Raw genomic sequence first — 16,847 nt, 5'->3', positions numbered from 1 at the left:
TGTGCCAAAATCTGCAGAGCTCATATCTGAGAATTGGCGACGGAAGCAGAAATGCAAGCAACCTGTCAAGGTCCCTTTTTCCCCCAGCATTGAATGTTTGATGTTCATTTTATTTCAGTTGATGTTCAATTTTATCTTTGAGTCCCTGTGATTGAGCTCAGTATACGTCTGGAGCTCTGACTCACCGTTGTTGGTGCGCATTGACCTGCCAGAGATGCCATTGGATCCGATTGGGTGGTGGCCTCCTCCTCTGTCCACGCCCCCGGCCTCGCCTGGCTGTTTCAGCAGTTCTGTCAGAGCCCTAAAAAGAGACAGGTTTGTACACCATCAGTTTCTCAGCAGGGCACTTGGCAAACAAGGGTGAGCGATACAAACCAGACATGATTCCACACCAGAGTTTCGCATTCGGTCCAAGTCACGTCTCACTTATTCGAGTCATTTGTCTTCAAGTCTTAGAAACCTGGCAAGATGTGTCTTGAGGTGAGGAATGAACATGAGATTTTTGTGAACGGTGTGATTTTTAGTAAACCATGCTCATAAAGTGTTGAAGATTAATTTTAGGAAAAAATTATGACATTGGGAAGTATTTGTATACATTTTCTGTAAATAAATGTTGAAATTATTCAGTAATGTGATTAAAAACTGCAGAGATGGCAAACTGAAGTTGAGGCAAATACTTCTTACAGTCAATTAAAATGAGAAAAACTTATTTGAAAGTGATTATAGCTGATCACACTAGTAAGTGAACAGAGCTGTTGCTAAAGTTTCTGCAACACATTCACTTTCAACACCGCATCAATATGTAATCAAATAGCTCTTTCGGCATTATCCTGAACATTATAGAAAGCAGGGGTGGCAAGCTCCGGTTCTGGAGTGCCTCAGTCCTGCAGAGTTCAGCTCCAACCCTAATCAAACACACCTGAACAAGCTAATCAAGGTCTGAAGGGTTGCTAGAAAGCTATAGACATGTGAGTTTTTATCAGGGTTGGAGCCAAACTCAGGACTGAGGCACTCCAGAACCGGAGCTTGTCACCCCTGCTTTATATAATGTTCAGAATAATGCCAAAAGAGCTATTCTGTACTGTAATGTCAATGTTTTATGCAAAGAAAAGGGATTCTTTCAAACTATAGTCCCACATAACCACATCTATATAGTCTGTAGTCTCAAATATACTTTATAATCAAACGATAATAACAGTGTAATTTTAATCACCTAATCTGTCGACATGATGCCGGTGAATTGTTCGTTTACAGTATAACGCTAAGAAGGTATTTCCAACTTCTACAGGTAATTCCACAACTTCGCTGTGAGTATATCGGGGCATTGAATCGCGTTCAGTCTCTTGTGCGTTGTACAAGCAATAAGTTGTTGGCTGCAGTTCACTTAATGGCCACCGGTGTCGCTAATAACAAAGGATTCTGTATTCTACATATAGCCCCTTTAAAGAGGGACTTAGTGAAAGAGTGTATGGGTGTTTCTCAAATGAAAAGCTGCGTCCTAGTAAGGCTCCATATCTTGGCTGCCATGTCATTAAGCGCCGCTGAAGGCCATCTCAATTTGAAGGATCTTTGGAAAGGCAGCCTTTGTTTTGTGTCCTTCATTCAGCTCATTTTGAAGGATGCATCAAGTGTGTCCTTCACATCCACAATCTTTAGGTAGAATTTTAAATGATTTGATCTCAAATCAGTGTTTCATGTCCTCGTCTTTCATGTATGTGGTAAAAAGTCTTGCAATAAGTGATAGGACTTTACATTATCCCTTAAATGTCCATCTTGTTTGAATTTGTTTGTTCGAATAGGTAGAATTTTAATAGAATTTTAATAGGTAGAGTGTGTAATTATTTACTTATGCTGTTGGGGTGTTTTTTGCGATAAAAAACGGCTGGATGTACATTATCCCTAACATATCATATTCCATTATTAAACAGGAATAGTATAAGAAAAATGGATGCTGTTACAACTAACAGAATTCATTGTCACCACACACCATATACTGGTTTATTTTTTAATATTTTATGTACGTCTTCTTATGAATCTACCCTCTTTTTGTGTATTTTTATTTATTTATATGTAGTCTCACTCTCATAATCTGTATTTCAATTAAATTCTTTCTTTTATTCCCCTACCTCTTCTGTCATTTTATCTTTATGCTTTCACAGTCGCTGCCCCAACTGTCCTTGTTCACTTCCTTCTGTTTTCACCTTCGGAATCCAATGGGATCCCTCACTGGGAGCATCGTTGACCGTAACCTTCACTGATCGTCCAGGACTGAGCCATCTTTGAACTCTCAGTGCTGCCATAACATCTCACTAACACTTAACTAACAACCAACCCTCTCAATTCACTCATCCCTACTGGCAAGCGCTTCAGTGGTTGCATTAAAATTGTGTAGGTGTGCAGGAAGAGTAAGCGTGACCTGATTCCACTGCAATTGAAGATACTTGTGGTCGGCTGCTCTTCAAGGTTCCGTTATTTCCCTTATGGCATCATTGTCTCAACATTCTCTGTTCCACAGGCTGAGATTCAGGGCAGGATGGAACCTTGGGACATTTCTAAAGCAACAGTTGCCAGGAACGCTGGGCTGAGGAATACGAGAAGGGTCTGTGTCTTTCATGATAACGACCAGGAGAATGAGGCACTTCGCTCTGGCCAGCTCTCTGCTGTATGCGCGACTGATGTGCTGCCTTGTGAATCACTTGTACTGTCTCCTCAAAGCCAGTATAGGCCACACAGGATGATGGCTGTCCACAAACTTCCTGCCCCTCTGGTGAGCCGTATAATATTCAGTCCTTTGGTGAACCTGAAGATGGCTTATTTTACGCTCAGGTGAATGTTAAGGTAAGGTATGTTAAAACGGTTAGATACAGTACAGTTTAAAAGTTTGGGGCCAGTAAGATTTTTTTTTTTAGAAAGAAATTAGAAGTTCATTCAGCAAGGATGCATTGAATTGATCGAAATTGACAGTAAAGACTTTTACAAAAGATTTCTAGTAAATGTTTTTTAAAAATTCAAGGAAATCATCAAAGAATTCTGACAAAAGTCATGGTTTCCTCAAAAATATTAAGCAGAACTGTTTTCCAAATGTTTCTTGAGCATCATATCAGCATATTAGATTGATTTCTCAAGAATCATGTGACACTGAAGACTGGAGTAATGATGCTGAAAATTCAGCTTTGCCATTACAGGAATTAATTACATTTAAAAAAAAAAATTAAATAGAAAAGAAATAGAAATATTCTGAACAATACCACAACAAATTATTACTCCTAATATCTGTATATTAGACTTAATGGGTTTTTAGCTTTTTTACCATTTTTATTTATAAATTGTATTTATTATCCATGTAAATATATATAGAAATCCTTAAAATAAGATAAGTTTACTTTTCAAAGTGAAACTTAGATATAAGACTTTCATAGATTGTATCTTAAATATTAGTTTATTTTGTCTTACTGCACTGGCAGATTTTTTTCCCACTTATTTAAACGTATTTATAATTAAAACATGAAATCTGCCAGTGCAATAAGACAAAATACCATCTTATTGAAGATACATTTCTGACAATGTCAGAATGTTTTATGCAGTGTTGCTTCTCAAGTAAATTTATAATGCAGTGTTGCTTCTCAAGTAAATTTATAGTTTTGAAATATTTTAACAGGAAAATAAGACAAAAATATATGACATTTTACAGTTTAAACATCAGATATGTCTGATTGGTTCAATTAAAAAGAAAATAACATCATCAAATGTATGCCCTATTTCCCTGACAGATAGTTTGTTTATATTGTCAATTTCACATATTTAGGAGACATTTCACAAACTGCAAAGTAATTAAACATTAATTTCAGTTTAGAAAATTCTCTTTCAACTACAAAATTGGTTATCTAAAATGTATTTTCTTTTTAACCAAGTTTAAATTATTAAAAATGGGCTATGAGCCAGAACAGAGGCAGTTAGAGGACAATTTGCTCTTAGTGTAGAGATTCATGCTGATTGTCATTGGGAAATGTAGGTAGAAATATGTATTTAAAACAAAACCTGACATGATAATTGATTGAACTGACATGCCAGTTATATCGATCTTGAATCTGGACTGTGCTAAACCTAAACTAAACACTTCGATTGATCTCTGGTGGATTAGGTTGTAGGAATGTGGTGACATGATCTTTAAATGCACCTCAGAGCTTGTGTTCAGGTCTCACTTTCGCTGTTGCTCTCAGGAGAATGTTTCCTATGTCATGCACAGAGCATGTCAACATGGAATCTGAGAAACATCTACACACATGCTCCATTCATTTGCTCCCAGCTGTGTTCAATAAGAATATCTTTGTTCACCCGCTTTTCTGTTCAGCAATTAAATATTTTAAACGGCTCAGTGTGTGTCACCTACGGCCGTACTTCAGAACAGAGCAGCAATCAACCATCATTCAGTCATTTATTGATAGAAAATGATCGTTAATCATGATGATGGTCTTAACTTTCGCGGTTGTTAATGTGTTTGATGAATGAATTTCTGATTGGCCGTACATATGCTGGATTGGATTGCATGAGTGTGTATTAGGTGAAATTATGTGAGAGATTTCCAGTCTTGCTGTTATTTTCTCAGCATGTTCCCTTTTCATTACAGAAACATGTGGTCTTTAATTAAACTGTTACTTTTCAGCAAAATTCTTATTAAGACGCTCCAGTGGTAATCACAGGTGGAAACACTAACTGCAGGCGTCCCAAATCAGTCTTAATTGCCCCCAACTGGCTCCTAAACTCACTTAAAGACTCGGTTGGGGCACTTGGACAAGAACTCGTAGGCCTCAACTATAGTAATCTATAGATTCCCTCCTAATCAATATAGTCACTGCGTTAATGGGGGAGAAAACATTTGAACCACTGATTCGAAACAAAAGATTCGTAAAGCTTCAAAGCTTCATGAAGCAGTGTTTTGAAATCACCCATTGTTGAATAAAGTCGTTATTTTTGTTTTTTGGCACACAAAAGTATTCTCGCCGCTTCATAACATTAAGGTTGAACCAGTGTAGTCACATGAACTGTTTTAAATATGTTTTTAGTAGCTTTCTGAGCATCTGAAAGAGTTAATTGTACTGCTGGCAATGCAGGCCTCACTGAGCCATCGGATTTTATCAAAAATATCTTAATTTGTGTTCCGAAGATAAACGAAGGTCTTACCGGTGTGGAACGACATGAGGGTGAGTAATTAATGACAGAAATTTCATTTTTGGGTGAACTAACGCTTTAATTATTACAGGTTTGCATAATATTCTGAGACTGCATTTCACTGTTTTTATTCATTTTGAGTAATACTGAATCAGGGTTTTTTTTCCCTCAAATTTATTCTAAAACTACAATAACCATCATGTTCACATGGCGGACACAATTACTCACGATTTCTCTCAGCATGGAGATAGGAGAGCTGTCAGTCAATAAATGGAAAAAATAAAGTAACTCAGATATTTTGTTGTAAATTTAAAAGTAATGCGTTACTTTACTAGTTACTTGAAAAAAGTAATCTGATTACGTAACTAAAATTACTTGTAATGTGTTACCCCCAACACTGTTTATGATAATAATGTCAAAATGTAACACCAACTTTTACCCACATTTTTTTAAATAAATAATCTTTTATTAATTAAAATTGTTTTATTTTGTTTTTTTTTGACCCTCTGGTGCCCTTTTGTGACTTTTGAGTGAAACATTTTATTTGTTTTTTGTTTTTTTTTACTTCATTGGAATGGCTTTACTTGATGACTTTTGTGGCATTTGCTATGTGAACTAAAAAAAATGTGCACATGATTCAAAAAGGTTAAATGGTCCTAAAAAACAGTCACAATTGTACTCCTCACAGTCAAAAATTACTGTTCAGCTAATTTTAACTGTTCAGCTTCACCTTCACATTTGCTTTCATTTCAGCTAATTAACCAGCTAGCAAACAGGTTCAGGCAGTGCCCTTGTTGTGATAATAATAGCATATAATGAGTATAATGAAGCATTGACCCTGTAGAAGATACCGTGTTGTGAATTAATCATGTTTTTAATTAATGTTTAGGATATTGCATCATGTGTAGCACATTGCTATTGCAATGGCATATAAACAATATGAATTATGCATTCTGACTAGCATGTAACTGTTCAGCTTCACCTACACATTTGCTTTCATTTCAGCTAATTAACCAGCTAGCAAACAGGTTCAGGCAGTGCTCGGCTCTTTCAGCTCAACCGGCTCAATCCCCAACAATTTTCTTTAATTAGATGGTTTTCGTTGATAATTACAATAATGTAGTTATCGTCATGATGCATCTTTTTGGCAAAAATTCTGTCAGTAAGCATTTTTGTCAGTAATGACCTTGATGCAGTAGTAGACAGGCAATGGCACCAGCTTAAGCTGCTTATTGTACCAGCTTGAATAGTGCAGCCATGCAAAAATGAGGCATGAAAGTGGCCAAAACATTCTTTTTACATTATTATGCAATAATATGGTTGCAGCTGGTCATTTAACTTGGTCATTTAAGCTTGACTTAAACCAGCCTATTTGGTCTGTGCTATTTTTTTTTTTTTTGGCAGGGTTTAGCTTGGTTAGCCTGACATACAGCTACTGTTTCAATGAAGTTTGGAGCACCCATAACATAAAAATGTGTTTCACTAGAGAGTTTTTTTTAAATCTCGTCATGCATTGGGAATCAGTTAGTTCAAACTTTGAGCTGGTGAGGCAGATGGTTCATAGTGGCCCGGTTAGCCGCAGGGCTAATGCTGCTCCAGTGGGACAGACTGTATGTGTATGTTTGTCTGTGTGGAATATGTGTGCCTCTGTGTGTTTCTGGTGCATTAGCCATTAGCGATATCACAGTAGGGGAAATATTTGGCCCTGATGTGCCTGACACACTACAAGAGCCTCAGATGTGGTTAGCAGCAAACTAGAGACTATGTGTATGTGTGTCTTTGTGCACTAATCTGCGTAATAGAGACCTTTTAGTCCCCCCCACACACACACCCTCATCATTTACATGAGAAATCATGTGATCTTGTTCAAGTTTGTCTGCTGCAATATAAAATCATTCAGATGTCAGTGCATGTATCTGTTTTAGTAATCTATGGGTGGGAAGGGAAGATTTGCTGGGTAACGGAAAAGCAATGAAGTTTGACATCCTTCCCCTTCTGACTGATTTTCTGTTGTCAATAACATCTGGCAGCAGCAGATTCTCTCTGCTGACTCCTGGAATTTATAGACTCTCTGCTTATTAACTAAACCTGAGACGAGCATTGTTGGGAAATGTTATATTATTATATTATATCAGTGTATATATACTGTAGTTGTACCACCTGACATAGAAAGTGTACCAACCTTTTCACTCTGCCGCAAGGATCAGTTAGGGTCCTCTGGATGATGCATTGTCATTATTACATCATTACTGTTATTGCAGTTGTTCCACCCTGACATTTGAGAATATACTTGACAAATCTTTTTTCAATTATCTTAGCTTTAAAACAATAAAAAAAAAATATATATATATATATATATATATATATATATATTATACATATTATTTTATGTTTTGTTATCTAAATGTCAGGTGGTGCAACTGTCCGTAACAAATAATCAGACTAAGAAAACTATTTAAAATGGTGTCTTAATAATAAAAAAATAAATAATAAAAAAATAAATACTATGGAATCATTTTAATAATAACATAAATGTCATTTAACAATAACATGAATGTTATTGTTTTACAGCTGTTGAGATAATTGACTCTTTAATTGTACCACCTGACATAAAAACAGTCAAAAAATGAATTTAAACTCTTGTTTGAGTTCATGAATCAAAAATATGCATTACATCAGTTTTGAAAAGATTTTTAAACACCTTTTTTGAAGATTTGTTTGTCAGTGACCCATATATATTCTGAATAAAATAATAATAATAATAATAATGATGCCAGTGCGCTGTGGGTATTCCAGGTGGTTTCTGGGTGATTTCTTTCTGGCTCAAGTCTGATTTTCTGGTCTCAAGATATGACTTCTTTGATGTTAGTGTATGAGATTTTTTCACTGAATTTATTTGAAAATCCTCAACAAGCTGAGGTATCATTTTAAATCTGTAGCATAAACATGGGCAAAGTTACATGTTGAAGCTGAATACAAAGGATTTTGAATACCACCTAACCATACAATAAATGTGAGCTTGACTTTACGCAACCAACTTCATTTGTGCTTTTGTTCTTGGTATTCTTTACATTGAGACACAATCTCAATTTGACGCACTTTGTTTTTTCTGTCTTTTCAAGTTGCCCAGCTGAGGAATACCTTGAAAACATATGATCAGACTATTAATGAGCGCCACTCCAAACCCAGAGGTAATGAAACTTGCACACACAAAAGCTTTGTCCCTGAGGGTGTTTGTGTGGATATTTTGATGGATGAACTGATATTGATCACCTATTGGAATTGACAGACATCTTAATTGCACATCCACACACTCACAGTTCAGCAAACAGATCATAGGTCATGATCATAGGTCTGTTTTCCAGCAGCCGTCCTCGTCTCTTTGTGTCTGTCTTTCTTCTGTCATCTGCACATGAATGCAGTCTATTGTACTCTCTTGTCATTCTTATTCTAAAAAAAAATGGATCCCTTTCCATCTATGATCCCTCTCTCGAATTATAATGAACCTGACAGCTGCCAAGTACAGTCCCGAAATGCAGAAAGAGGTTTACCTATGTGTGATTTTGTTTGTGTGTGTGTGTGTAACAGCAACCAGGGTTTATAAGCACTGCAAACACTATTGATCCTATTATAAATAAAACAATATTCCTGTTTAGCTGTTTACACAGGTTGAAGCTCTTCCATTTATATTCCTATTTGCAAAATATGAAAGTATGGAGCCCAATACATGGGAGAAAAAAAATTTCAGTGCTTTTGTTTGCTCACAGAACATTTGTGATGGAAATAATATGAGGTGGGAGGGGAAACTATTTCAGTGCTTTTGTGAGCAAACACAAAGTTTCTTGGGGGAACACAGTAGTTTTGCAAGAAATGTTTTGTTATTATTTTAATTGTAATCACCATGCAGTTTGCTGTATGTGATGCAAAAAGGCTGGAAACATACTCCACACTAATACGTAGCTAAAACAAATGTTGCAAGCATGCAGTCGTGCTGTTAAAGTCCCCCTGTAGTCAATAATTTTATCCATTAAAACTCATCTTTGATCACTAAAATGACATATTTAAACTTTTTTCCTGTGAAAAAAAATTCTTCATGCCTAAAATAGCTTGAATGTAACTCTACACCCTTGCTTCATTTAGTATAGTCAGATCTATGAATTTGCTAATTAACCCCGCCTCCACTCACTCGCACGAGCTCAGAGATCCACTCGGTCAACTTACTGAGGTAAACGCTGCACAATGGTATCGTTTTTTACAACGTTGGACACATAACACTGATTAATATGATTAGCCTTTTGCTTGACTATGTTATCAAATAGCTAATAATGTGTTTCTAATGTTACACAAACCATGTTCCTGTTCACCATGTCAGATTCAGACAGCTGCCTTCTAACAATCAGTATCCTTAAAAACGCTTTGAACAACTCAGTGCAGAAGTGCATATAGTTCATCATAACATAATTTAATATATGTCATACACCTGCCATATTGCTAAATCTACCCGATTTTTTTTTTTTATATCAACAGAAAAATATACCGGGATAACCTGGCTTCTCTTGAGAATCCCTTGCTTCAGAGCGGTCATAGTTAATGATATGTTAAAGCCTGCCGGTGGGTGTCATGAGAAATCGAGACACCCCCCAGGAATCAGGTCTCCTTTAGCACCCAGGCGGTAATGCCTGATCGTAATGTCTTGATTAATTATAATTTATTTTACTATTGTATGATGTTTATTACATTAAGTGCACAAACAACATGCTTGAAATAGTATAAAACGAATGGCTATGTATTGCCTAATAAAACAAACTGGAAACACAACCATGCTTAAAAATGTAAAAAAAAATAAGGATTGTTGCAACATACAGTACTATGTTCTGTAAAAGTGAATTAATTTTAATTTTACACAGCAATAGCAATGTGGTAAAGTATATAATATTATACTATTATAAATTTCCCAAATGTTTCCAACTATTAGTAAATCGTGAGAAAATTGCAATTTTAACCAAGGCTCCGGCACGTGTGAGGAGTCGCCTGTCAATTGCGTCGTACCCGCGTTATCCTCGGTTTCCGGTTTTATTTTGTAGAAACCATGGAAACATCAAAGACGCTTTAATATATTACACATTTTAATAGACAAGGGAACAACTGTTTTGATATATTTATAGACAAACTAATTGTTGTTATATAGCTCAACACGTTTAGTCTTATTGTTTAAATATAATTTTCTTGATTTTTTTGCGAGTACCATGCTTTACCATGCCTCAGAGAAAAACACTATTTTGTCAAGTAGCTAATATAGCATAATCAGATGCTTTATTTATAAGCTTTATTTTTAGTAACAGTAATACAGCATTTTCTCCATCATACAATATGTTTTAAAATTAATTGCATGCCATTTATCAACACAAGCCATCCAACATTTAATATGATATTCTAAAATCGACCTATCTTACTGCAGTGTCTCTCAAACAAGTGTCTCACAGCAGCCGCCGAGCAAACGCACAGAGTAACATTATAACATCATTTTCAACACTCTCAAATGTATCTAATATGATAAACAGAGCTGCGTTACCTCATACTCATGACCGGAAAAGCGGAAGCGGAAGCGGCGCCGGCGACTGTGGCATAATAAAAGTTCCGCTGCTCGTGAGGCGTGTGTTGCGCAATCGCTCCAGCGGCCTCGTTCAGCTCCCACAACACTCGGTCCTGCTCTGCTTCATACTACAATAACGTTAATAATCGCATCCATGAACATGATTTCTTCCCGAGTCCTATCCCGATTGTTTCCACCGTCCGTTCAGGTGAAGACCACATGTCCCAAGATTCCACGCTCAAACTTGGCGTCATCAAGCTACGCCTTTGTTTTGAATAGGCCTCTAGCGACCTCTAGCGGACAGAAATCCTACATACTGCACCTTTAATGGTCATTATAACGCATTTTAAATTATATAAATCATAACATGATTTTGCAGGAATTATAATCAGGCACTAAAAATACTACCCATTAAAAGTCTGTTGAACCAATGGGATAACTCGGGGTCCTACAGGAGACATTATTCCTGGGGGGGACTTGATTTCTCATCACACCGGCAAGGTAGTTTGTGACGTAAGAAACGCCAGCGATTTCAAACCGCGTTTTTTATGCTGTCTTTCGATCACTGCAGTTTTAAAGAGAAAATACTCAGCAATGGTGTTGATTTATGAATTTGCACGTGGTGTGTCTTAAAGCATATTAAAAACACTACATAGACATATAAACAACAAAAAACTTGATTTTCACCACAGGGGCACTTTAAGTAGGCTATATATTTAGCATGCTTACTTGCTAGCTGATTATAAACATGTCAACAGTTCAACTAATGGATTATGGATTGCATTCAGACACTTTTCTGAACGTAGCAATATGTGATATCGAGTTTGCTAGAAGCTTTGTGTTCATATATTTGTTTTAGGCCTTTGTCTTTATAAACAGATTGATGTGGCGTGTGACGTGTTAAAAATATGAAATTAAAACTAGAATGTGTTCAATTCAGTTTCTTATTGCTGCCTTCAGTGTGGTCAGATTTGTAAATCTATCCCTTAGATCAGATTCCTGGATTTCACCTCTCATCGTTATCTGAATGAAAACATCACAAAAGGCTTCCCCCATACTGCCACACACTCTGTAAATGTCACTGGGGCTGCAAACACACACACACACACACTTTCCAGAACAGATGAAGCTTCAGGGCAAAACTAAATGACTGACGTCACTGTGATGCATCAAAAACACTCACACACACACGGCCAGCATGTGAACATATGCTGTAAAGTAGAGCTTGTGTGTATATATTCACACTTAAACAAGTAAACATGGATGCTAAATAATCACACAGAGAAACACACAGACAAAATAGGACGGTTCAGACCAAAGAGCACAGTGTGTTTTGTAATATCAAAATACCCAGACCGCAGGGAACAGATCAAGTTTGTTTTTGTTTGATGTGATTACACTCGAGACACCCCATCACACACTGCTGGAAGTCAGGCACATGTGGTCAGAGATGAAGTGCTTTTAGCGAAATACAGTAGAGTTTTCAGCAGATGTGGCGTACTATAAATATAACTGTATTTGATGTATGCGCGAGACATGTTGTCATTCGAATGTTCTCTGGTGTAGTATGATAGAACTAGACAAACTAGAAAAATGTTGGTGTGGTGAAGCTTTGCCTGAAAGTTTAAAAATAGTTTCAAGGGATGATGAAAATGTAAAGCATAGATGTATATTTTCTAATATTTGGAATGCTTTATCAATAAAAGGAATTTAGAGATCAATATATACATATTTTACATTACACAGGCTATATATATATATTTTATATACATTTAAAATTTTATTTTTACTGTCATAAAAATATGTATACCTTTAAGCTTGTAGCTCCATGTTTCGTTTTTTTTTTCTTCCAAAATCATTACTGTTGGTCACCCTTTACGTCTGTCTGTGGGTTTTGCAAATATTGAACCAATGAAAAGTATTAAAAAAAAGCTTGTGACTAAACCTTGTAACTCCATTGGCTCTTCAAACTGTCAGTAAAATCTAATAACTCCACCCACATCTATCATGAATGAAGTGCGCACAGTTTGGACTGATTGTTTGCAATGCAAGGGTAAATAAATAACTGGTTCTTTGAATAATTACAGCGTTTTCTTTACTCAAGAAACACTATGTATAGACTATATAAAGGCCAATGCTTTATGTATTTGAGGAGCGGAGAAGAGTGTCTTAGCATTTGCTGTCGAGTCATAGCCAAAGCTGTATAAAAATAGCCTGTGCCGAGCACTGCTTCTTCAATAACATGAGATTTTGGCCTTGTACGTTGTGCGATGCACTTACTGCCTCAGATGCGGCTGTTTAAATGATGGACAAAACGCATATGTCTTAAATTCGCTCACTTCCATTTTCCTGAAGTGGAATTTTTTGTAGCATTTTGTTACAAGGTTTTCACCCGACAGCAACGACACACATACACACACAAACATTATTAATACAGACTCCATTATTAATAAATAGACTACACTACAGTAGTAATAATAATAATAGAGTGTGCTTTATAAATATTTAAATACTAAATGTGACCCTGGACCACAAAACCAGTCATAAGGGTAAATTTTTTGAAACTGAGATTTATAAATCTGAATAAATAAGCTTTCCATTGATGTATGGTTTGTTAGGATAGGGCAATATTTGGCCGAGATACAACTATTTGAAAATGTGAGGGTGCAAAAAAATCAAAATATTGAGAAAATCGCCTTTAAAGTTGTCCAAATGAAGTCCTTAGCTATACATATCCACTCACAAAAATAAATTTTTGATATATTTACAGTAGGAAATTTACAAAATATCTTCATGGAACATGATCTTTACTTAATATCCTAATGATTTTTGGCATAAAAGAAAAATCGTTAATTTTGACCCATAAAATGCATTGTTGGCTATTGCTACAAATATACCCGTGCGACTTATAACTGGTTTTGTTGTCCAGGGTCACAAATTAAATTATAAATTATTAAATTATGTATTATTAATAATGTATGCCATTTATATTGTTCTTTTGCAAGCTAAAAGGTCACGCATCTATATATCTAGGACTGTTGATCTAATTATGTCTTACTTGACAATGGCTGTAATGTAAAAAAATATTTATAATTAATTTTTTTTTTAATTTATGTAAACAATACATTGAATAAAAAGTGAATTGAAGTGTATTGAGAATCGAGCCTGCACCCTTCGGGTTACCAGGCTGACCCTCTAACCATTAGGCCACAACTGCCCCTTGAAAATATTGTTGTGTTTTTAAGGAAACTTCAAAATACTGTTGTGTCTTGTTGAGTAGTGCAATAGTGTGTAATGGTGTTATTGGGTGCTTAAAAAAACATAGATTCAATCAGTTAGAAAAAAGAAAGCATATCAGAGCAGCCTGAAGGACTGTGCAGAGTTTGGTGGATTGAAAGGCTTAGGAGGAATAAATCATAGAGACGATAATAAGAAGAATTTAGGATGACAAATGTACTTAATTGTCATGTATATAATGAGCCAATGAAAATGTATTTATTTATTATTATTTTTTTGGTCAATATCATTTTATTTTATTTTTTAGACGTAGAATATGACCAGGACATGTTTTTGACAGCTTCTGTGAGATGCATCCTCTCTCTTATTTCCTCGTTGCAGCTGCATCTGTACTGAATGCTGATCAGAGGGGTGGCGACCTACTAACAGTTCATGGCTATTGATTGGATCTCTGCTGTGGAATTCAAAATATCTAAATCTACATCCCAGCATCGTAATGACCTCCTGTGATCACATGACCACGTCACTAACATGCTGCTACTGAATAATGACTCACGCACATACCCTACATAAATCAAAAGACTATGCGCACTGCATAAAATTCGTGTCCGTGTTTATGCGATTCTCTTTCTTGCTGTCTCTGTGTTACACGTGCCGTTTAGCTGCACTTAGCTACACCTGTCAGCTCATATCAGGTCTGTAAAGCTGTAATATAACAAAACGCCCTGTGATTCACACATACACACGCACACACAGATAAACATTTATAGATGCTTTTTGGCTGCGCATTTACATTCTTTGACTGACGCTTTAAGCCTTCAAAATCTCGCTGTCTCACACAAGCACAGACAAACTAGGGCCAGAAAGATACTGCGTCAGAATGCAAATGTAGGCACAAATGCTTGACCAGAGCATCTTTCAGTCTTTAATCACAATAACTCTTGCAGTGACATGTTTATATTAGTGAATCAATGCAAAGCTTGTGTATCTGTGTTCAAATACTTGCACTGAGTATGTTTTATGCCTAAGACACCTGTATATCACATGTCAGCACTTTGAAAAGCTGTAAGTGATTGTATGAGTCGGCCGATACAAAAAAAAAGAAGAGAAATGTCCTGTATCTCATCCTGAAATGTCGTACCTATTACACAAACACGCACAAGCAAATTCATGTAGCAATCAGAATAAAGAACAGATTGAAGCTGTACTAGCAAGACGTCAGACCCTAAGGCAGTTCTCTCTCTCTTTCTCTCTCGCTCTCTCTTTCAACAGTCTGCCTGTCAGATTAATGCAGATTAATGAAGTCTAAAGGCAACTCAAGACGTATTGGCACTCTTCATGAAATTGAGCAAATGGGACCGTTTAAATTAAACAAATATGAGACATATTTTGGGCTCAGTAATATGAGTCATGTGCTTTTAACACATTTTAAAATCATCCCCTGAAATTTTAAGGGTTGAGTCCACTTAAATGGGACTGAGTCAAACAAGGAGTGCATTAATTTTTTTTTGGTCCATTTTAAGTGTTTTCAACACTGAGAATAATAAGAAATGTTTCTTGAGCAGCAAATCAGCATATTAGAATGACTTCTGAAGGATCAGGTGAAAATTCAGCTTTACGTCACATGAATAAATTACATTTTAAAATAGTTATTTTAAATTGTAATATTTCACAATATTAATGTCACGTTCAGTTATTGTTTTAGGGTATGTTCATGCAACAACAATGTACTAAAAATGGGAAAGTTTTCCTTTACGTTTTTTTTTTTTTCACATACAGACGACAACGTTGTCAAAACGATCTCTGTTCACACAGATCCACGGAAACATCTAAAAACGCTGTATTATTCATGCCAGGCCAGTAGTTGGCGATGTCACTTTGTAAAGAAAAACTACACGCCTATAGACTAAACATGTAATACTGAATGCGCATGCCATCAATGTTTTCACAAATACTCGTTTTTGTAGTTTACACGAAGACGATAACAGTATCATTTTCAAAAACTTGCACTTTTAAATCCATTTTCAGAAGTATGCTTTTTCAGAGTTTCAAAACACTGTTGTCATGTAAATGAATGGCCAAAATGCTTAAAAAGTTTTCCATTTTTAGTTGAAAACAGTGTTGCGTAAACAACCCCTTACACAGTGTCTATATCAGACACGAGCAGCGCAATGTGCCGCGAAAAAGAAAGCCATTCTTGAAATCCCCTCCCATGGCCTCATAGGATAGTAAATTGTCCATCGAATGCACACTTCAAAATCTCGCCGGAAATAGTAGGTCATCCAGTACTTTTCACCTACTGTTTTTTGAATACTATGTATTTGGACATACTACTCTTTTGGCGTACTGTTTTTCGCATACTATATAGTAGCCTAAGGAAGTATTTGATTTTAGACACAGTGACAGTGTTATTTTGTTTCTCAATGTTTCCTGTTTTTACTTTGTTTCCTTGGTTGTAATGGTTTCTAAATATGTTTGCATTTGTTGTCATAGTTACTCATTGTTTGATTGATTAGCACCACCTGTCTCTTGTTGTCTTCCTCAGTTATCCTGTGTGTATATAGTCCTCAGTTTCAGTTGTTCTTTGTCTGTTCTCATTAGTGGTTTGCTTAATCTTCGATGTTCACCTGATTCTCCTTTGTGCTTGTATTTTGCTTTATTATTTTTAAAAGTTACTGCTGTACTTAGATCCAACTCATCCTTCCTTGTAACCACTCATGACAATTAGTTTCTACTGTATTTTTTATCAAATAAATTCAGCCTTGGCGAACATAAGAGACTTCCTTCAAAAACATTTTTACATATGGAATACATATGGAAAGTGTTGATCAGGAATTGCATTTAACCA

At 36.0% G+C, this 16,847-nt stretch overlaps 1 protein-coding gene across 2 annotated transcripts in view; it reads right to left on the bottom strand.

Moving 5' to 3' along the window:
• Positions 1-16,847, bottom strand: part of LOC127509585 (protein shisa-8) — an 84,529-nt gene that overhangs the window by 44,639 nt on the left and 23,043 nt on the right. For both annotated transcript variants that reach the window (XM_051888441.1, XM_051888440.1), the window contains exon 3: positions 186-301. In XM_051888441.1, coding sequence (XP_051744401.1) covers positions 186-301 — 116 coding nt within the window. The remainder of the gene's footprint in view (positions 1-185; positions 302-16,847) is intronic.

This window comes from Ctenopharyngodon idella, chromosome 3 (assembly GCF_019924925.1).
Source record: "Ctenopharyngodon idella isolate HZGC_01 chromosome 3, HZGC01, whole genome shotgun sequence".
Classification (NCBI taxonomy): Eukaryota; Metazoa; Chordata; class Actinopteri; order Cypriniformes; family Xenocyprididae; genus Ctenopharyngodon; species Ctenopharyngodon idella.
This window is presented reverse-complemented; position numbering and strand designations above follow the sequence as displayed.